Source organism: Mercenaria mercenaria, chromosome 14 (assembly GCF_021730395.1).
Source record: "Mercenaria mercenaria strain notata chromosome 14, MADL_Memer_1, whole genome shotgun sequence".
Lineage (NCBI taxonomy): Eukaryota > Metazoa > Mollusca > Bivalvia > Venerida > Veneridae > Mercenaria > Mercenaria mercenaria.
This window is the reverse complement of record NC_069374.1, coordinates 12229425-12253693: the sequence shown is the minus strand read 5'-3', so window position 1 is coordinate 12253693 and position 24269 is coordinate 12229425. Positions and strand designations below refer to the sequence as shown.

Below are 24269 nucleotides of genomic sequence, written 5' to 3'. Positions count from 1 at the left end.
GTGTGTATGGTCATTTATTTAGTACCCTAGCCGACATCTCTTCTAAATACAGTTCTTTTATGTCCACTTAATGTTCTACTTATTGTGCTGTGTTGTTATTTTCTCGTATGTTCATTTACCTGCAAAAATCAGACTACAAAATGAAAATGTGATTGTGTTTTAGTAGACAATAGCGTTAGATATACCGGTATATAAAAGTAATAATTGCAAAGCAAGTTAATACAGTACGGACAGTGTTGAAAGTATTCTTTATCACATGTTTGGCGTCGCAGTAATTTGGAATAAAGCCTTTACATAAAATTGAAAATGCACTAGTGAAATAAAGCTTTGACGTCGACGTCGCTTAAAGTATCGGAGACGTTGGTCAAATTGACTTGTTTAAAACAGAAAGTAGTTTTTCATGTTTCGGCTGGAAAAGCAAACATGTGATAAAAAGAATATTACATTTTTGACTTACTTTCCACATTGAATTTATTAAACTCGTTCAATAAAATTGAAAAAATGCTCGACAGAGCCTCGCATTTTATTATTTTATTCAACTCGTTTAATAAATTCAAAATGAAAAGTAATTCCTGTAATATCCTCTATTTAATTTACTAGCAAGTAAACAAGACCTGTTATTGCTAATCGTTTTTTGTATGTGTATGAGCTCGCGCGTCGTGCGTGTCCGTGTGCGTGTTGTATAGAGTTTTTGATTTGCTGATATATTTTTCGATGTTCTTCCTATGTTGCAAAAACTTGTTAAAATAATCTATTAATTCTAGCTCTATAGTCAGTAAAATAGTAAAAACATAACACAGACTTTTACCAAGAAAATGTGATCCTGTAACTCTGAAGGCGCACATGTGATCCTGTAACTCTATTTATATAAAGTTAATAATGACTTAGTTGAAAACATAGTCCCCACTTCTGATTCATGTGGGAAAGTTGGCAGTTATTTGCGAAGAACAGGTTTGTACTGGTACAGAATCCAGGAACACTGGTTAGGTTAAAAAAAACAACCCAAAAAACCAAAACAGTTATCGCTTTGACATATGTAATAACAAGAGTTGAAGAGCTCAAAAGCAATATCTCAGTTTTTATGCTTATTGAACTGCTTTTGCATTTGTGCAATATTGTTTCATATTAGACAATTATTTTAAAGCCGCTGAATAAATAGACGTGCACCATTGTATGCGCCGATTTATACCTCCACTTGGCTAGCCCGAGCAAGTGGTCGGTACACTGTCATGGACTTCTGAATCTTGTGGAGAATATGTACGCTACTCAGTGTTTAGATAATATAATGCTTAATTTATACATATCACCATATTAGACATTTTTATAAGTATGTTCTATACCAAACTCATATTGATATCAGTTTATATATGTCACACATTTTTATGAGAACGTCCCTGGCGGGCGGCAGGGCAAACGGGCGACGTCCACAGACTTTGTCAGGAGCATATCTTATGCATGGAAGGGTTTGATGTAACTTGGCCCAAATGTTCACCATCATGAGATGAAGTGAAAGAAACAGGTCGCTAGGTCTAAGGTCAAGGTCACACCTAGAGTCAAAGGTCAAAGTCAAGAATGATTGTCCGGAGCATTTCTTCTTCATCCATTGAGGGATTTTGATGTAACTTAGCACAATTGTTCACCATCATGAGAAGGAGTGTCATGCAAAAGAAACAGGTCTTATTATTTAGAATTACCTTCCCTTTTGGTACATCAAATTTTTATATGTATTTTGATCTGTCACTACCTGGTAAGAATTTTTGAGTGAATGTCACAGGGTGAGGAAAATGTGCAGCCAGACCGGAACTCGAACTCGGGGCCTCGGAATACCGTTCCGATGCTCACCGACTGAGTTACGGACCACCTATACATTTTTTGCCGTTTTAATATTCAAGTCCTATACCATGACATACTGCCCCGCTATATGAAATTCGTCCTCGAATTTCTAATAGGGGTTAGAGAACAAGGTAAACATATATATATATATTCAGTTACGGCCCCACTTGGTCGCCATTGACGAAGGGCTTTCCTTGTCGTGCCCATGGGTTAGCTCAACCTTTCTTTAAAAATATTTAGTTTTTTGGTAGATGTGGGTCCGTTCTTGGGGTGCTACACACATTGGATCACTTATTTGTCTCCCAGAACAAACACTTAACTGAAACAAAGTAGTAATTATCTTAGATAATATTTATTATTCATAGATAAAATCTATATGTATGCATTTACATCAAGAAGGCAAGTGCAATGAAGCATTTACTCTTGCTCTCGATTATTGCAATACAAAGACATATATATATTAAAGGTTAGTAAAATTCAGGTCGGGGTCCGGGGTATACAAGGATAACGGTAAATGACTATATGTCTTGTACAGGGTTATAGGATGGAAATGATGTACGGATTTATAATTAAATATATTTGGATGTAATTGTTAAACTGAATGTTAAAAGGGATGTACTCAGTTTAATTAGAACAAACGCTTTTAGTATGGTTTATATTTTATTAAAGAAGATGTAAAACATATAATTTCAGAACAACACCGTCATGTCCTATGACATCATGTCCTATGACATGGACGTATATATTTTTTATTATTGTTTTTAACTTACCTTTGTTGTTACTATAAATAACTTAATATACTGTTGAACGTAGGGAAAAACCAAGACCACTTTTCTTTGATACATCATAGATATTACTTTCAAATTTTAGGTGTATTGTAAGGAATCTCTTGGTGGTAAGGAGTTTTTTAAAAAAAGTCTACACAACATAATTAAAATTCCAATGATGGGCGTATATTGTGACATTCTGGCACTCTTGTTTAAAATATTTTTTTATAGTACTGCTTTTCTTTATTTTCCATCTGATTGTCATAAATATGCTACGGACCTATTGTGCTAAGCATGCGGGTCTAAGACTTGATCTATATTACATAAACTAGGTTCATTTTAATTAAGTAGAAAATCACGGTACCCTTGAGTGTGTTAAAATGTGTTTTTATATTATCTGCATAGCAATATTTTTTGAGTCCGTATGACATACCATTGAAATTAACATGAATTTCATCAAATGAAACATTTTCACAAGTTTTAATATGTGTTAAGTGTATTCTGTGGATTGACGCAGTGGCTTTTTGTTGATTACAGTACAGTTTCATTTCTGATATCAAATAATCCAGTATCGCATATTTTACTGTGATTATTTAGGGAAACATTGTAATCAAGTGTAATTAACAATGGGCAAAAATTGTGACCTGCAGACCATTACCAAGCAAGCTGATGATGACGACCGACGGACACAGGGCGATCACACGTGAGCTAAAACAATAACAGAAACGAAAATGTGACCTACCTTTTATGTGGCTATAATTGTATCTAAGAGATTTGAAAAACAAGTTCCATCATTTTCGTCGCCAACCCACTGTCCATCTATACATCAAATTAAATGTGTACATCTCTAATACTCAGCATGTGAAGTTGTGCAACTGGGAGTTTGTTCTGGATTTTATTCAGCCAGACCAGAGTTATGGTCCTTGACTTAGTAAAAAATATGCACAAAGCTCAGAAGTTAGAATCGGATATGTCTCAAAATTATCTGCCGTAGTGTTTTATAGTAATGTTATTCAGCATATGAAGTTTCAATGAGGATTTCATTCCGCCGAATCCGAGTTGTGGTCATTGACTCACGGTCGGAAGTATGCTTCTTAATAAATAGGTTTCTGTTACACGAACCTAAATGTTATTCACCTAGGGTAATAAAACATTACATGAATGTTATTCAGCATGTGTTGTTGTGTGCCTGGGTTTTTATAATTATGGGATTTTACTTTGTCGTTTGTGTCGCACGTTTCTCAACATGTGAGTTTGTGCATCAAGGATTTTATTTACGACTCCAAAGTTATGGCCTATGATGTTGTCAAAATATGACTTTAAGGCCTAAATGATCGTGACGCTTGTATCTCTCAAAATAATTGACCCAAAGTCATGGATCTACATGTATAAAGGAGAGGTGTTCAGCATATGCATTTGTGTAGGTAGAATTTTTAGCTAAGTTGAGCACAAAAAGTGCACGGGGTGACCTATTTGGATCGCTCACCGACGGGGTCCGTCACGCCGTCTGTCGTCCGTCCGTCCACACTTTCTTTTAAACAACTTCTCCTCTGAAACCATAGCAGAAATTCATGAACCTGGGTCTGCATGTTCCTTGGATAGTCCCCTTAAACATTTGTGCAAAAAAATTGGATTTCAAACAGAACTCAGGTTGTCATGGCAGCCGAAAGGAAAAAAATCTTATCCAAAACCGCAAGGCGTAGAGACATGATACTTGGCATGTGACATTGACTAAGTTTCCTCTGTGACGATTGTTCAAATTATGCCCCTGAGGTGATTAGAGGCCCTACCCCGGAGGTTCCAGGTTTTGCATAGATTAATATAGAAAAGAACCTTAAAATCATCTCGTCTGACAGTTCAAGGCCTTTGATATTTGGCATGTAGCATTGCCTAGGGGTCAAATTATGCTCCATGGGTGAAAAGAGGCCCCATCCAGTGTGTGTGTTGGGAGGAGGGGTGGAAGGATGAGGTCTTGAATTTAGGGTTATATAGGAAAATATATTTAAAAAACTATTTGATCAGATTTCCTAGACTCTTTGATTACAATTACCTAATGACCCCAAGTAATTAGGGTCACTTTACTGTGACCTTGACCTACCGACCTACTTTCTTGTTTTTTAAGATACAGCCTTGAAGTTTCGATGACATATACAGTTGTGCACACCGATCTTAACACTGACTAAGAATGTAAATGTTTCAGCATCAATTTGTCATTTAAAACATGTCGATCGAGGGTTACCACGACCCTCTTTTTTATCTAATCCCACGTAATCAACTTCCTTTTCCCCTTTTTAGCATACCCGAACACGAAGTGCTTAATGTAAGCTAGTGTGGCCGGTTATTGTACGACGGCTTGCGTCATCTGTCAGTATTTGCCTTGTTAACACTCTAGAGGCGATAGTTGTGACCCAATCTTTATGAAACTTGATCGGCGGAATGTTTGTCTAGATAATCTCTAGGTCAAGTTTGAAACTGGGTTATGTGACATTAGGTCAGTAGACTAGAATAAAGGAAAATCTCGTTAATACCCTAGAGCACACAATTTAAGTTGTGCAGTTTCAATCGAGCTATCCGGCTCATCCCGTAAATATACCAAATTGATGCGCGTTGGCAGACAAATTGAAACGAATTCAAATCGGGCAAAATCTGTGTATCAAGTGAAATCGGCGTATACAATCGAATCCTTCTAGTGTTTCTTGATGAACTTATTGGATTGTAGTGGAATAAATTTTAGAGCACAAGGGTCATAACTTTTTCTTAAACAATTTAAAATTCTCATACAAAGAGTTTGGCCATATTCTAGCATTTAAGACACTTACTTGGACTGAACATTCTGCTGCATGGAGTGTTATGTAGCTTGATGCAATTAATATAATATTATGGCAGGGGGTAGAGCACATGTTCAAGCACATCAATCTTCAAAACTTATTTTCACCCTTTCACACAGAAGTTTTTCCATTTTCATACGGAAAATAGATTTCATTGAAAGTAAATTCTTTAAAAGATAATGAAATGTCAATGATACCGGTAAAAGAGGAAGTGCAAAGTGCAAGAACAATATCTCTGGTTTGAGCAATATAATTATCACTCTTCACTTCTTTGTCACACCCAGTTTGTAAAACTTCCGTGAAACGGCAATAGTCTCAAAATTCCTAATGAAGTATATGTCTAACTTTGAAAATTAAACAGAGTATTCTATTAAAGAAAGTCTCCATGAAACATCTATTTAAGATGAGGTGTTTGTGGTTATAGGAGGGGTGCGTGGATTACCTTGAGTGAATAATCAAGTTAAGGTGGAAAATGTATCCGAACAAAGGAAATGTAACAACATGTTGTTCTTGATGTCTTTGCTAGATGTTCCCCTTTTGGATTTATTACGGATGTTTCATTTCAGGTGCCCATTGTCTTGAAAGACTGTGCGACGACAGTGCGGCAAATATGGCGAAAGATGTTCTCAAAAACGAGTTTGGCGATTTGGATCTTATCCATATTAGGAGCTCTGAAGTTGAGAAGTGGAAACAATGGGTTAGAGGTATTTGGAATTTGATTCAAGGCAGGTTCAGAAATTCGATCAAGAAGTTCACTGACATTCCAATATTCCCAAAGGTTCAAAGCAGTGTTTGGGGATATGTGGAAGAGTTTTCTCTCTTAATGCTTAAGACACCAATTCTACATATACAATCATTAGATCAACTTGAAGACAGGCAGTATATTAATCAGTCTTTTGAGCTTTTGTCAGTATCAGTAATACAGAACATTCCGGAAGATATTGAAGTTGCTCTTGTGGGTACATATTTACATGAAGAAACAAGTGAAAGTATCGCATCACTTTTGGACCGTGTAAACTGTCACCAGGTTGAACAGTTCAACAGCGAGGCTTCCGATGTATGCAGTGCCGTCTTTTTGAAGTTCTTGTCAGAACGAATTCACACAAATATTGGCAAAACAGGTAGACGTAATCTACAAAATATGGAACTATTCAGAGGGTATCAAACTATTAATGAAAGTGAACTCGTTTCATTAAAAGATACAGAAGATGTGTACAGAAACGGAACACAATTTCCAGTCCGTTTTCCGTCACTTATGATTTTGCTGAATTCGGATGCAGAAATGGCTTTAGCGGAAAAGCTGGGCGCAAATATCATATCCGAAGTTGAATTAGTCAGAAGAACACTTCAGAGAATCAGTGACTATAACTCAAACGAAAAAGAGAGATTCATTCACTGGATAATAATGAACGGAGAACATTTCAAATATCATGATGTACAAGAATCCCTGAAGGAAATAGCATTTCTTGAAGCCGAAAATGGTTCGTTCTACAAAGCCAGTGAGTTGTTTGATCCAACAGATGAAAATTTGTGCAAATTGTTCAGAGACGAGCATGTTTTCCCTGAAATGGTTGCGGAGAATGAACAAAATGTTGTGTACATTGACGGTCTGAGATCACTGGGACTTAAAACTGCTAAAGACCTTACTTGGAATGACATTGCACATGTTTGTGACATCGTTCATCAAACAGCTGTAGGAGAAGTAGCCATTGACAAAGAGAAGTGCCTTACGTTGTTAGATGTAATGAACAAACATAGTGATTTAGTCCAAAAAAGCGATATTTACAACAAACGATGTCTAATAATAGAGGACACTTTGGTGGACACTATCCATCAAAGCATCCCATTGAAAAACAGATGCAGAGATTCATCAGTACTGGTTTGCATGCCAAGTGAAATACAATCAGTTAAACACGTACAACTGGTTGGAACGGCGATGTTCGTGATAGACTGCAAACGGTTGCCAGCGTTGTCCAAGATTTTTGAGTGGGAAGCTCAGCCGAAAGTCACAAAGGTTTTAGAACACTTATTAAACATTGTGACAAATTATCAGACAAAACATAAAGCGTCATATCTGCCTATGGTAACGTCTGTGTACGAATGGCTTTCAACTCAAAAGGAGTACGATGCAGTTGAACTCAGAAATATCGTCCAACAGCAATTTGATGCTTTTGTTTGGGACGGAAATTCATTTCAACCGATCAAAAAAATGTATGCTGAAAGTGCCAAAGGTGACGTAGATTTGAGGCCGTTCTTATATCAACTTCCTTCCGAAATTGAAAACTTGTCGGACTTTTTCCAGCAATTAGGATGCCAAAAATCGATTGATTTTAATACGTATGTAGATACTCTACATGAGATAAAATATTTGGAACAGTCAACATCTGATGATGAGAATCTTGCAGAGACATTGACAGAAATGTCAATAGCTATTTTGAATAAGATAAAAAAGAACTTCTTAGATGAATATTTGGACAGTGAAAAACAGCTGTATTTCCCTACAATGACAGAAAATGGTGGTATCAGAATGATGCCTGCTAAATCTTGTACTTTTTGTGATGAACAATGGCTAAAAAATATGGACTTTCAATTAGACGATGACATTTATTATGTACACCCTGAGCTTCCGGTATCAACGGCAGAAGTATTAGGTGTACCATCGTTACGTCAGCAAATGATGTCTGACACAGAAGCGTTTGCAGAGTGGGGTCAGGAAGAACCTTTAACAAGACGGTTGCGAAATCTGTTAAAAGAAGGTTATGTAGATGGGTTTTCAGTGGCAAAGGAATTATTTCAAAATGCTGATGATGCAGGCGCAAGAAAATTGTGGATCTTATTTGACGAGCGAGAAAATAATGATGCAAAGACACGGCTAATAAGCGAAGGAATGGCTGAATGTCAAGGACCAGCAATTTGGGCGTACAATGATGCGCAGTTTACAGAGCCCGATTTTAGAAACATAACGAAGTTAAGTGGAGCGACAAAGGAAGATGATTCAACAAAAATTGGAAAATTTGGATTAGGCTTTTGTGCTGTGTATAACATAACAGATGTTCCTAGCTTTGTATCAGGAGAAAGTATTGTCATATTTGATCCGGATATGACACATCTTGGCAAGGTTTTACCTGGAAAAAGTCCAGGATTGCGTGTCAACTTCAGAAAAATGAGTAATTTGAAAATGCTGAAAAGTCTTAAAAATCAATTCATACCGTTTGAGGGTGTATTTGACTGCAGAATTATAGACAGTGATTCGCCTTTTTTCGATGGCACTTTGTTTAGGCTGCCCTTGCGGAATAGAGCCAGTGACATTAGCGACGTAGTTTATTCTTCCTCTGAGGTAAGAGGTCTATTTGAAAAAATAATGTCGATGGCAGCCAACATGCTTCTTTTCAATCAAAATGTTGAAGAATTCAAACTTCTACATATTCCAAAAACTGAACGTAATCCTGCAAATGCAGAATTGTTATTTGAAATAAAGAAGGACTCTATAAGGCTGAAGACAGCAAGCAACGAGTGCTTAAATGCCACGATGCTAGTTGAAGCTTCGAGGCTTAAACAGAATCGGACGTTATGCGATAGTCCGCTACAAGTAATAGATAAAGTTTCAGTTAACATATGCAATTATGTTGATTCAAAATTTAATGCACTTATAGACAAACTGGAAGCAAAGGAGGACTGGCTGATCAGTTGGTCAACAGGAACAGAAGAGAAATCTGTAAGTTTAGCATATGAAGAAAAAGGGGCGCTTCCGCTCGGTGCCATTGCGATACCTGTTAAAATTACATCCGGCAATGCTACCTCACTTGACGTATTACCATTTGGTAGTGTTTCCTCACAATTCTATCAGAAGGGTCATTTATTTTTCTTTCTTCCCTTACCTATACAGCATAGGTTTCCATTCCATATCAATAGTCAGTTCACTGTAACTACAGATAGAAGGCAACTCAGAACATCTACAGAGGATGACAAAAATGTCAAAATGAAGAAATGGAATAAGTATCTGCTGAAAGATGCAGTAACAAAATCATTGTTATTTTTACTGGAAAATTTACACTTGTTTGGGTCTTTGGAAGAATACAAGTACGACAGTTTATGGCCACGACAAGAAACGGCGGAAATATTAGAGAATCTACCTCAAGCGTTCTATCATAATGTGGTTAAACCTGATCAATACAACGTCTTTGAAAAAAACGGCCAGTGGTTTGATATTTCGAGATGTGTCTTTCTTGAGAGACCTTTTCGGTCATCGGTCGTCGGTGAAACAGTATTTGAAGTGTTATCAATGCTGACAGAGTTTGTTGTCGATATTTCTGAAGACGTTTATGAAATGCTTTCGTCGGCAAATCAACCTTTGATTGAAGAGAAAACAGTGTCGGAAGAACAATTTTTCATGAATTATTTGTTTCCCAACCTGGAAGAATTTTCGTCTGACGCAGTCTTGAAAGAAAAGAGAAAAAAGTTATTGTGTCATGCTGTTGATATTCAAAATGACTCAATTGATTTGTGGTTAAAGACAAACAAGTGCATACCATCACAACCTCATGGATGTCTCAAACGGCCTAATGAATTAATTGACACGGACTCAGATTTGGCTGCATTATTTGTGGCAACAGATGGCTGTTTTCCGGAGTATCCCTTCACGGAAAGACAACTATTAATTAAATTACGAAAGCTTGGTCTTATGTTCGATGTATTGTCAGACAGACTTGTTTTAGATAGGGCTGAATCAATCGATAATTTCAACACAAGATGTACTCTTTGTGCAGTGGAACGATCGGGACACTTGCTTGGTTACCTTAGTGAAAACATATCGAAACACCATTCCATTATTTCAGACATTGGGAACGTTAGGTTCATCCCGGTGCAGGCGAAACCAAAGGACTGGATCTTTGAGTGGCATGCTGACATGTTTACGTCCAACAAAATGAGAAAGAAATGCAAACTACACAAAACTTCTAGGGAAAGATATCAACTGTCACATTTTGACCGTCCGTCTTGTGTTTACTACAGTGACTGTAAAACTATCGTTGGATGCGTCGCTTTTGTTTTTGATGAAAGAGTTTTCTTTATGTATAACACGGAAAATAAAAGCGAAGGATTAAGAAACATGCTGAAAATTATTGGAATGAATGGTCTGGCGAAAATGGATATTAATATAGACTTTGTTCTGCAGCAACTTGAGTGCATTGCGACCTCTTACCGAAATGTCAGCAAAAACACAAAGTCATTTATTACAAATGGAATAGTGCAGGATATATATCGACAGCTCGATAAAGCTTGCAGATCAAATAATACGTTTGATTACGTTGCAGAAGCTACGCAAGGTAAGGCAATTGTTTTCATGCCAGATAACTTTGTGTTGCCAAAGGTAGTCGCAAGAAACTGTTATCGGGATTGCAAACCATACCTGTACTCGTTAAAAGAATCACCACTTTATGCCAATGCACTATTATGTAAATGTCTAAATATTACTGACGTGTTCAAGCCGCATGATATTGCTTTGCTTCTTCAAGATATAAAACAAAAAAGAAATGATAGCCCCCTATCCCAGGACGAAATACACACTGTTATAAATGTGATGTATTGTCTGAAACACAGTATACATGAGTTACACGATAGAACATTTGAAGTTCAAAGTATTGTTCAAGGTCAGGTACAGGCAATCTATGGACCGGATGAGAATGGAATATTAAGAGACTGCAAGACTATGTGCTTCAACGACTACGATGAACTAGAAAAAAGCGAATCAATGATTTACGCTCATATCAGATTTCCTCATGATTTAGCAAAATTCTTCGGAGTGAATCCAAAACTAATTCATACCTTTGAAGAAAGTTCGGAAGACATTGAGGATTTTTATCAAGAAGAACCACTTGTAACACGTCTGAATAGGCTTGTAGAAGGATACCCGTGCGATTCAGGAATATTCAAAGAATTGATACAGAATGCAGATGACGCAAATGCAACAGAAATACACTTCATTAAAGATTATACAACCCACCCAAAAAATGATATATTAGACCCTAGTTACGAAGCCCTGCAAGGGCCTGCTCTTCTTGTTTACAACGACAGTGCGTTCTCCAACGAGGATTTGAAAGGTATTCAAAGGCTTGGGAGGGGTAGCAAATCAGACGATCCGTCACAAACTGGTCGTTATGGGGTAGGTTTCAATGCCGTTTACAATTTGACCGATGCTCCATCTTTTTTTACAAAAGGCGGGGATATAGAGAATGGAGAAACACTCTGCTTGTTTGACCCTTTAGCGAAGTACCTACCTAATGTGACTAGGAAAGCGCCTGGGAAACGCTGTAAAGATGTTTCGTTGATTAGAAGAATATATAGTGATATGATGAATGGTTATCATGAGAAGAAATTAATAGCTGGGACACAAGGAACAATATTCAGATTCCCACTAAGAACATGCGAAATGGCCGAGACCTCAGAAATAAAAAATGAATCTGTTGACATGGATAAGATATCAGAGTTGCTGGAAGTGTTTTCCGGAGAACTGAACAATGTTTTGATATTCTTAAAAAATTTGAGAACTGTAAAAATTTCTACTTGTAAAGACAACCGCTTCAAAGAAGAGTTTTGTATTCATGTGGAAATAAATACCACCGAAATTAAAAAGCGTAATGATTTTGTGAAACAGCAAATGCAACTATGTAAGAAGTTGAAAGGAAACAAAGATCATTTGTTCAATTTCGAACAATACGAGACATGTTACAAGTTAGCAATGAATGTACAAAGTAGTACGGAAACACAAACATATGATTATGTTGTTGTTCAGGTACTTGGCTTCAAACAAAATATGGAACTCAATCAGATAGTCAAGGAAAAATTCGTTACTGGCAAAATTGGTCTTTTGCCACATGGAGGTATAGCTTTACGGGCTAAAAGAATTAGTCTGAATTCCTCTGAAAATATTCAATGGCAAACGAACACAGTGTGTAAAGCATTTTGCTTCTTACCACTTCCAATTGAAACAGGTCTTCCTGTACATGTACATGGGTACTTTGCCTTAGATCACGAAACAAGGCGAACCCTTTGGAAATCCGAGCAACCAAAAAGCTGTTACAGAACTTTATGGAATGACCTATTAATAGAACATGTCATTGCAACGGCGTATGTTTGCCTTTTGAAATACACCAAAACTGTACAGTTTCAAGGAATAACCGATAGATTATCAACATGCCCTTTTGTCGACAATGCCCTTAGCAGTTTCCTGACCTTGTTTCCGCTTCCAGGCGACGTGTCTGATACTTACTGGAAACATTTGTTGTGTTGTGTCTACAAGCTGTTAGTCACTGAACACATAGAATTTCTACCCATTCAGAACACGACTACAAACATGTATAACAATAGAAAGACAATTCAGTTAGCTTGGACATCGTTAAACATTCAAGGGTCAAAATATCCTGCCTATGTAAGAGCTGAAGACAATGGAGGACACAATTCGTCTTTGAACAACATTTTACGTAAGATAGGAATGCGAATCGTCTATATTCCAAACAAAATTAGAGAGGCTATGGAATACTCAAACGTTGGTATATCCTGTCTTCAGCCGCATCATGTAATAACGTTTATCAGCAAATCAGAGTGTCATAACATATCTCCAAAATATGAGTGTAAAATTGAAACAGGAAAACATGTAATTCAAACTGCATTACAGTGTGTAGCGAATGCTGCTGACATATTATCTTTTTGTCTGACAGATTTAGAGTGTGTTGAGAAAAACCTAAAAGATATACCGCTTATGATTACTCATGATGGCATTGTAAGGACAGTTCCAGATATTGGTTTCGTTTACGTAGAAGTACATGACCGCTTCTGTGACTTTTTTCCAACGAAACGTCACAAGTTTCTGCATAGTGTGATTGCAAAAGTAGTTTGTACCATATTTACGGAAAATGTTAAATGTTTTAAGGGTAAACTGAAACGATTCAGTCTTGCTGAATTTGTGAGTCTTGTGCATGAAACCCAAGAGATAGATAGCAACTGCACTTCTCCCAAATTATGGAACAAACAGAACCCACAAGAATCATGGATTCGGCTTTTTTGGGATTTTTTCTATTCCAAGCTGTCAGATAAAGGAAAGACAAGTGTAGGCCAACAACTACAGGTCGTTTGCCATTTGCCTTTACTGCCTATAAGTAAAAGTTGTTCAAATGACATCTATCTCGCACCGCCTTGCACTATAAAAGGTCTCATAAACCTTAGAAGTTTCATATACAACGAAACTTTATACACAGCTATAAAGGCACTGGATCTTCCACAAATATCAGAACCTTTCTTTGGTACAGCTGTTTTGTCTAAAAGCTACGAGTTGTTACTAAAGCAAACGGCTAATTGTCAAAATCCTATTGAGGTTCTTGAATGTCTTCATTTAAATTCATGTCAGTTGGCTATTTCAAACTTATCAAGTGGTCAGATAAATGCAATACTTTCGCATTTTAATGATTGTCGTGCTGAATTATTGTCGCACGATGCAGTTTTAAAATTGAAGGAGTTGCCAATTTTTGTATCGCACTTTGGAAAGCGTCTGAAGTTGAAATGTTACCATACCATATATGTTGTGCCCAACAATTTACCCACGGAAGGACTTGAAGATATAGCAGATAAAGCAAATGTACTGTTTCTGCGTGACACTGGACATACAAAACTATTCACTCGCTTAGAAATAGAGCCACTTACACTGATGCAAGTTTATGCAAGGTACATCGTGCCTAAACAACATCTCTTGCAAAGGAAATGCTTTTACATGCATTTGCAATTTTTAAGTCAGCATATTGTTGGTAGTGAAAACAAGGAAGTGTCTGATCTGCTTTCAATACTGAGAAATACGGCCTTTGTGGAAACACTTGACGGTCGAAAATTACGAGTATGTGAACTATTTGACCCTGAACAAGAGATTTTTAAAAGAATGTGCAAAGATGAAGAGTTAGTCCCTGTATGTCTAAGGACTCTCAGTATTTTAAGATTGTTTCGGAAAATAGGGTTAAAGACAGAGATGACAATGCCTTTGTTTGAACGCTTTGCTCGGAATATTGAATCAAAAGGACAAACAGAGTCACTGTCAAAATGTGTAATGGAAGAGGCAAAGTTGTTAAGTACACATTTGTTGGGGAGTAACCGAGATTTTTTTGCAAAGGAAAACTTCGACAATTTTGCAAAAATACGTTTTATTACACCATACGTCGTCGATAAAACACTGTCTGACATCAAAGAACAATATAACGGCCATAAATTAATCTGTTTTGAAGGAGCAGTCATAAACAGTTCAAAATATGTTTCCTGGACGGTTTCAAATATTTTACCTTTGTACGCAGATCCGTCAACAAAAACACATGCAAACCTAATTATGCAAAAGTTAAAACTGTCCAAATTGCCGTGTATAAAGAAATTGCTTCACCACTGTGAGTATGTTGGAAAAAGCTTAGAAAATATCATCGGTTTGCCAAACACCGTTTGTCACAAAACGCTTACGCATATAATGCGCGATATTTATCGTGTCCTGGATATATTTCATGAAAACGGTCAATTGACTAACGAAATTGTGGCAACCTTCGACAATGTTCCAATAGTTTACTACCCAGATACAAAGATTATTGTCATTGCAAAGAGAGTGGTAATGACCTGTAGGTCAGAGGAAGAAACACCACCTTACTTATTAAAACTTCCAGAGTCATATCTACAATACAAACAGTTATTTTTGCGTTTAGGAGCATCGCAAGAGCCTTCGTGTGATTCATTTGCTTGTGTACTACAGGCATTAAAGAATGAGTCCAAAGATACAGAACTAGTGCCGAATGAATATTGGAATGCACTTAGGGCAATGGGAAATTTGTTTAAGCATCTTGCTAACGAGACAGACGTTGCAGATATATCAGTTGAAAAGTTGTATTTGTTGTCTTGCAACACAACTCTGGAAGATGCTAGAACTCTTATTGTACCAAATAATCAATATTTTCAGAAACTGTTAGCAAAATGCGGCTCGGTCAAATGTTTGTATCTTATCGGCTTTGAGAAACTTCATGAATATCACCTAAAAACGGAAGATTGTATAACAAATTTGCATCATTTACCCCAGAAATACAGGCCACATTTGCTGACGGAAGCTGTAAAAGAAAGAGTAATTCTTGAAAATATCAAGGGAAAAGGTCAACAAATATCGTCATTATATGAGAACTTTTGGCATTCTTATGAATTTGTTTGCGGTTTTTTACGTCTAACAAGACACGTTTGGAAATCTGGAAGTAGACAGTTAACAAAACAGGACGAGTGTCATATATCAAAAATTTTGACAAATATAGAGGTAAGAAACTGTTCGGGAATAGAAACCAAGCTAGCATTAAAATGTATTGAAAACGGAACTCTTGGCGAAGAAAGTTTGGTGGAAAATACAAACGAAACAAAGTTCATTCATATCGAACAATATGAAGAGAAGGCATGTGTATTTTTTGACACAGCTGAAGACTCATGGGAACATAGTTTGACTAATCATTTCACAATTTATCTGAACGGACTTGTAGACAGATGTCTTAAAGATGAATTCTTCGTTATTCTGATGGAACTAGTGTCTATGGTGAACACGCCAGAAAGAATAGACCTTTTCTTAAGTAGGAAAAAGATTGAAGAATATACATTGCAATCTATAGAAATTGATAATAGTCCGTCGTGTCCTACACCTGGGGACATTGTCCCGAAAAAATATCACCAGTATCTTGATAATGGTTACGGGATTATCTATGAACATGATTATAAATTCATTGCATTAGAAGTCGACGACCCCGCATTGGATTTGGATTTAAGTGAGTCGGAAGAAGACGAAGAACAAACAGAAGAATCAATCAAGGAAGTTGAACCAACGTATAAGTTTGTTCACATTATCGGAAAGATAGGTCCAGAACATGAACTGCCTCTTTTCCAGGAGTATGAAATAAATTGTGGGTTGGAAAGTACACTCACTGTGAAGGCTTTTAAACTATTCAAATTCATTCGAAAAAAGAAAAATAGGAACTCCTCTGAGAGATCAGTTGCTATTTACGATAAAACGACAGATGAGCAACAAGAACAAACAGTACCAGCATCTTTAAAGGAGGCATACAGTGAAGTAAGAAAATATTTACGCGAAGCTTGGCGAAAAGATGAAGAAGAAAGAAGGGGGATCGTGAAACGTTTATATCTTAAATGGCATCCTGATAAAAATCCAGATAATAAAGAATTTTGCACAAAGGTATTTCAGTACCTTCAACAATGTTTGAAACGTCTTGAAAAAGGTTTAGATCTAAAAGACGACGATGATGATGATATGGATAGCCGATCAAGTAATTTTGACCGCAGTTCAAGTGGCTGTTATGGGAACACCTGGTATGACAGATACTGGTACCGGTATTCGAGAGGCGAACATTACAACGAACAAAGGTATCGTAAAAGTTCTTTTAGGCAAAGTAGCACGTTCGCAAGCGGCACGCACTTTACATTTGATGACACATGGAGGTATCGGGAAAGTAACTATGAACCCTACCATTGGTATAGCAGGGCACGGCTTTGGTATACCCAAGCAGAATATGACCTTCGAAATGCCAAAGAGTCTATGCAGCAGCTTGAAAATCCACAATTCAACTGGGTGTGTTACAATGCACATCAGGTAATCAAACATATACATTTTTGTAACGGAATGTTGACGCAGTAACAAAACCTGTTTTATGATCGCCAGATATGCCCAGTCAGTTATAAAATGATATTGGCAGTAGAAAAAGAATAGATAGAGATCATGTCTCTTGGGTTTATTGTCCAATTAAATTCAAGTCAAGTCAAGCAAAACGTTAACAGAACGGCCATATTTTCCCTCTGTAAATTTTTAGAGCTTATTATAATGATTTTATAAAATGTAAGTGTTAATTTAAAACCAAAATATCATTATAGTAAAATACAGAAATAGCTACCTTAATAGAGTTTTTGTAGCAGTTTTTCAATTATCTAACTCGCATTGATTCATTAGGCACCAAATGTGTGATAAATGTGTGTATCCATGACTACTGAAGGTACTACATTAAGGATCATGTGAGACCACCCCTCGGGTAAATTTTCATTTTGGAAATCATACCTGACAGACCTGTAATATTCATAACATACAAATACAGAATTGTTCAGAAGGGTAGAAAATACTTTCTATAAAGGTCATCTTGTTCGATAACATGTATTCTGTCTTACAACTCTTGTACTTCGATTGTCCATATTCTATTTTGTAGAAAATATCAAACTTCTTTTCCAAACATATTTTTTCTCTGAATTTGTTTCTGTTGTGTACTCCGGGAAATGAAAACTGATTAACTGATATATTTTTTAAACTAATGCAGTATTTGATCATTTTGACAGCTCTACTTTCACTTTCATTTTGCAGCTTTTGTATTTTTTAAAATGTACATTGATTGTAACACTTTCAACTCCAAGAGTACCTGGAGAAATATGTTAGACAAACAGTATTCATAAAAGTAATGACAAAAATCGTTTTGAAAAAGAAGCTTGATATATTCTACAAAATAGAACATGAACAGTCAAAGTACATGTGATATAGGACAAAATGTGCTGTTTAATAAAATAAATATAACCCATCATGAAAGTTTCTTCTACTTATTATGAATAGTTTGGTATATTGTGTATGATAAACCAAGGTATACGTGGCGTAAAAAACTAAAACAAAAATTCACACGAGGGGTGGTTTCAAGACTTGACAAGAAACTTAACATGTTACACTATATATATCGTACGTATAAGCATTTGGAACAAGTTAAAAATATAAAATCGCAGGTAAAACAAGAAGATTGCACAGACGTATTCTATTCGATTAACATGTATGAAATTAATTGTATAAGATATAGTAGGAACATTGGCAACAAACATAACAAACTTCATCATGAATTATATTTTGAATACTCGGAGAGTTATGCGATTTTTGTAATTTATATTTTTACCGCTTGGATGTTTTATAGGCAGCAGAAAAGGCTATGAAAGCTGCTTGGTATTCAAAAGATGCAAACAAAATAGACAGAGTCAGAACAAGCCACAATATGATGAATATAGCGAGAGGTCTGTTTTCTTTTCTATTAGTTTTTAAAAACTGTATGGAGTAAAGAAAAGGAATTATTACAGTTGCATTCCTTTCATAGTCAGTTAGGTATATAATACTGTTTTTGGTTGCATTTATTTAATATATATTTTCCCACTTATATTTAAATCTATAACAATACCCTTCGGATGTATAGAACGTTAACTTAAAACATTATTGCATACTCCCTTTCACTGTGTGTTCGTGACAGTTAAATGAAATGTTCCCTAGAACTGGCATTTAAAAGAAACTAATGAGATTTTATTGATATCATTTCAGATCTTGGATCCTCGATAGAGTCCCTTGCTTCGAAAATTTCGAATTTGACGGGAGAACATACCCTGATGAGATATCCTCATGGATTATTGTGTCAAATACCTGCAGAGGCATACTCTATACACACGGCGAGATCGGTGATAGAGGTTGCTCAAGAAATACTTAAATTAGTTCATAGAAATTATATTAAATAATGATCTAATGACTTTTGGAGAAACACATTACTGTTGGAAAACACTGTACTGTCGAAAAACATTTACATATTTGAAAACATTTTGAATCATCGTTTATACCTAAGAAATTCATTCAAGTGGAGTTTGCATTTTAGATTTGTATTGTAGATAAGTATTACCACACTTCATATTTTTACACATAATCTTTTCATATCATATATGTATATGTAATTGTTATTACTGTTAGGCCTTATTTTGATACATGTGCACATCTTTATGATGTGTGGAATTTTATGTCGTTAGAAAAAGTTTAATATCTTGCGTGATAGTTTTCATGTAGTACCACTTAAAGTTATTGAATTGGTTTGTGATGTGATCTAAATTAATTCCGGGAGAAGTCGCTGGATAGAAGAGTATCTCGGAACGTGTTATTGCTTTCGTCTGTAAATATATCAATTGATTATACTGATTTTAAGTATTATTGACATTTTTTGTGGATAACTGCCTAATTTAGGGAACACTTTTGACCAACACGTTAACTTTTAGGTCGGTTTGTATCAGCTGCACACAGTAGTAAATTGTGTGGAATTTAAACATTTTAGGCATGTCATTCTTTTTCTTTTCTTTTTTGTGTTTTGTTTTCTGTACAGCATCCGAAGCCTTGAAAAATGATAACAATACACTCATGAATTACATATTTTTATGCCGAGTTTTTGTTCACATTTGTACACATTTATTTTCATTAAAAATTATAAGAACTCATTAGTAACATTGAATATGTAACGTTCATTTTTTTATATATAACAACCTTATTTAACGTTTTGACGTGTATGTAAAAATATACGACATCCGTTCTATATCTGCTGTTGTTGCACAGTCAGATCATTTTTATAGTTTTGGTTCACTGTTTTTTTATCAATTTATATCGTGCATATTTGTGAATAGACTTCAATATCTTTGTTTACAAATGATAATTTATCATACAAATATATTCTAAAAATTGTTACTGACGTCATTACCTGTACAAAAGAAAAAGACAGCAGTTTTCTTATTTGAATAACAAGGGTGTGAGGCGGATCTGTGTGGCTTTGTGAATGACTTGACCATGTGGGTTCGAAACTTCGCTTGGAGTATAGAAGTCTGTATGTGAGGTAGTCTTCGAGTCGCCTTGCTGAAAGTCGTTGATTCTAAACAGTTGCTTACCCCAGTTTGAAACAACGCTTTGGTGGGGCGGGCCAGGAGACACCATCAAATGCTGAAACAAGATTCGCATTTTTTCTCTTTATTGTTTGTATATTTGTATACAGTAGATGTTGAGTTATGAAACCATGTAGATTGTACAAAGTATTATATATATATTTAGAATGAAGTCATACGCATCTGTTCCTTAAAACTAACACTATTGTGTGTTACAAAGTTTTTGTATTACTGATATGATGATTCCACATTTCTATAATATGCGTATGGGTGAACGTTGTAAAGCTTGCAATTTTGTATCAGTCATTTTCCCAAAAATATGTATATAAGATCAATTATTGATTTTGTGTTATTTTGCATACTACTTCAGATAGCATTGGCTGTGTTCGTTTATTTCCTTTGTGGTTTGACTGACATAATTATTATGTAATATTTAAGTTCAACAATGCATATTCATACCTTAATTGTTACACACAATTATACCTTACACGTTTTTTGTAGATTAATGTAAAGATTGTTATCAACGTTTGCATTGTTTCGCTAGTTATTTTTATCTGAATAGATGATTATTTTAATGCTTTGTACATCATGTATGTCGTTTGACATACTTTTACGTTACCACAAACAAGCTACATAGTTGTACGTGGTAAGGTTACTCCATGTTATATTTGTAGGGTAGTGACATTTGTACTGAAAGTATATCGACATATGATGAATAGGCTTGTTACTTGACATGGTTCGGTTTCGTGCAAAATCATGGGAAATAGAGGTCATTATGACATATAAGAACTTTGAATGCATTACTGATTGGCACCAAGTGAGTTAAATTGAAACAAATAAGTTTCTCCTAACTGCAAATGTTGTATGCATCAAAATAGAGATTACGAGAGATATTTCATGATCGAGTTTTAAGTTTTAGCACTTTGTTTTGTTATCATGCCTTTGTTTGAGCTAATTTGAAATGAAACTGCAATTCATGCTTAAAACAATAAATTTCTGCATGATATGTCTGTTTGTGATTTTCAACTATTTCATGTTTACATTGGAGCTTGTAATTGCAGCTTGAGCGTGCCTTCAATGTTTCGAACAAATTTCTATGATTCATATATTATATAGTAAGTTTTATGTATTAAAGCATACACATATAGTTCAATGTCATTCCGATTGTCATTATAACGTCAATGACTATGACAATCATTATTTTACAATTGTGCAATTGTTGAGTTTGTATAAAGCTGTAGATAATGTGTTTATTGATTTCATCTAAAACTTTTTTTTACTTTGTTACGGTAGTGACGTCATTTTTATTTGCTTTGCTGTTTTCGATCACCGTTATGAATAATAGATAAAATGGTCTATGGAATAATATATAAATGTTATTCAATTATTTGAGAGTATGAACAGATTACAAAAACAAATTGTGTTTTGTACTGACGCTTAAATGTGTTCACGCATTAATGTGATAAGGTTCTGGTAAAATTATTACACGCTTTTCTTGCTCTGAAAGAAGTTAGTTTAATCGTAGATATTGCTTTATGCATATGAATAAAGTGCTCAAAGTATGAACCATATAATAAAAGTATGGCATTTATACGTTTTAAAATATTATAAACACTTAAACTGCCGAATATATTAAACTGTCTTCAGGTCAGAATGTAGAAAATGTCATCAATCCGAGGGAATGTAAAGTATGCTTTTGAGATATGTGTAATTATGCAGAGAGCAAAGATCTAATAACAAACAGACATGTACAGAAGTAGGTACATGTATATATTGCTTTAGTCTAAAGCACATGTTAATAGTATTTGGCCAAACGTTCCAAGTACGCTATATTATAAATTGGTGTTTGTCTTATATGCATTGCTATATAAATTGTTTTGTGTACTCTGTAATGTTATTTTCATCAAGGTTAAACTGGTGGTGAGAACGTAACACAATCTGTTGGCGATAACGCGTTTTTTTTTACAAACAATGGTTTTAGCACAGAATGACCCCTAAACCAGATGAATTCAGATTTATGTATTAATCATTCAAGTTATATTATATTTTCATATTACGAAGACTGATTTGATAAATAAATCTAGTATGATCAAGGAAAGACAACTCGTATAGTAATATGTTGACATTATTGTATTATATTGAATCTACGTGATAATTTCTACATATGTATTGCAAACAGATATAAATACTATTAAACTTTTATACATTGCGTAACATCTAAAACGCGCAGAAGATATGTACATTTAATGTTACATATCGTAAGTGATGATGGTAGATGTTTTGCGTTTTTGTGTATTTTTAATAAACAAATTAAATAATAGCATAAGTTTGTTTTTCCTTTTAGCCTGCAAAATTTAAACATTGTACAAACGTAAGCACCATAGTGTCGTGGGAACGAAATATGATTCTACATCTTTTGACAGAAGGACATTAGCACTTACCTGCACTCTATTCTGGCCGTACTAATCGAGTTTTTTAATTGTCTCATTGCGTCATTTTTTTAACTCCGATGCTTCAAAATCAGAAATTCATGACCACTTTACGGTCAACTAAGCCTATGCCTTATTAAACAAGCATGCACATTCTTTTAAATATCTGCAATGACATGAATCACCTAGATTGTACTTATATTGGCCGGTTTATAAGCATCTTGTTTTTCAAAACGTATATTTCTATGTTATTTGCCGTAAACGTTAGTAGGTCATAACGCTTATTAGGATTTTTACAGCCATGTAAACAGTTTTAAATGAATATAACGATTACAATATATATTGATATATATTGTCAAGAAGGACATTGAAGTCCACCCACGCCGCCCATTACTTCATGGAGTAACCTCCAATGTAATGATTGCTTACTACACTATTTTGATGGGACAGACATTGGAAAATATGTGAATGTTACAGTAACAGAGACATATGTCAAAATAAGGCTTAATCCAACTTGCTACAGCGTAGTTTCAATGAACGTTATAAAAGCTCTTTTGGCTTTTATATACTGCTTAAGTATTTTGCTACATTGTACGACCATGATTCTTATTGGGTTCTCAAATGACATAGTCAACTCCTGATTTTAGTACGGAGATGTTATTTACAAATTGGTAATATTCTCGTTGTCTAGAAAATACATCAACTAATCAAAACAGCTAATGCTCCGATTACGGAGGAATCAGTTATACAGCTCTTAAAGTCAGCTTGGACTTAGCTGTTTTACTCTATCTCTTCTGATTTTTTGTTACGGGTATTTCTCTTTCCAAAGGCATTTAGTACATGCGTCTATGGTATTTCAAGCTTGCTTAATTATCAGTTCATAAATATTGGGTATAACATACCATAAAGTTATCCGCTGTTACAAATGTGTGTGTAAAGAATTTATCAGGCGGCGATACCTTCAGTTCACCATGTCCTTTAACTATGGAATATGAAAGAGATTTATAGTGAGGTTTAATGCAATATTAATTAACTACCGAGCTATGTTTGCCACTGACCGCTCAAATGTGGAGTTCCAGTGTGTTCTTATATTTGTTTCGTTTCGCTCTCGTTGTCGTCATATTTTATGTCTAACTTATACATACACTGCCACTGGGTTGCAGTTTGAGAAGAAAGTTGAGAAGTTCTCGGTGACTTTTTCTATTTAATCTTTATCCTTGTTTTCTCATATCGTGCCTTTTTGCCAATATAAACTTAGGGATTCACCCGGCGGGAATACTAGCTTGTAACTTTGCAACATGATTGGGACAAAGACTGCGGGTTTGCAACCGACTCGCCAGTTAAATGTAATATGCGCCACTTACTATTTTTTCAAATCTATTCAACATTCTTTCTGATGATTTTGTTTTTATTAGATATAGGCGTCTTTAAATACAATGTCATTAGTTTTATTACGTGTTTTCTTTCATAAATCGTTTGCGTACGATGTAACGTGGACGTAAACTTTATTTTAGAGATAATTTTTAGACAAAATCGAAAATAAAGTTCTTTTCTGTGTTGATAACTTGACAAAACAAGTATGTTTTTAAATATATCATATTCTTAACATAATGTGAAATCGCAATTCGATTAAGATTAATTCGTTTAACGACCCC

At 35.3% G+C, this 24269-nt stretch overlaps 1 protein-coding gene across 1 annotated transcript; it reads left to right on the top strand.

Annotated features, from left to right (window-relative positions):
* Window positions 1-1970: 1970 nt before the first annotated feature.
* LOC128548366 (sacsin-like) lies at window positions 1971-22505 on the top strand. The gene is made up of 3 exons (XM_053522949.1): window positions 1971-17078; window positions 18424-18520; window positions 18819-22505. Exons 1-3 carry the CDS (start codon window positions 5955-5957, stop codon window positions 19007-19009), a joined length of 11412 nt encoding a protein of 3803 aa, XP_053378924.1. The 5' UTR covers window positions 1971-5954; the 3' UTR covers window positions 19010-22505.
* The last annotated feature ends 1764 nt before the right edge of the window (window positions 22506-24269 follow it).

Coding starts and splice junctions, on each gene's coding strand:
- LOC128548366 (XM_053522949.1), top strand. CDS start 5,955: ATGTTCCCCTTTTGGATTTATTACGGATGTTTCATTTCAGGTGCCCAT. Junction 17,079..18,423: donor TGTGTTACAATGCACATCAG/GTAATCAAACAT, acceptor GATGTTTTATAG/GCAGCAGAAAAGGCTATGAA. Junction 18,521..18,818: donor TATGATGAATATAGCGAGAG/GTCTGTTTTCTT, acceptor ATATCATTTCAG/ATCTTGGATCCTCGATAGAG.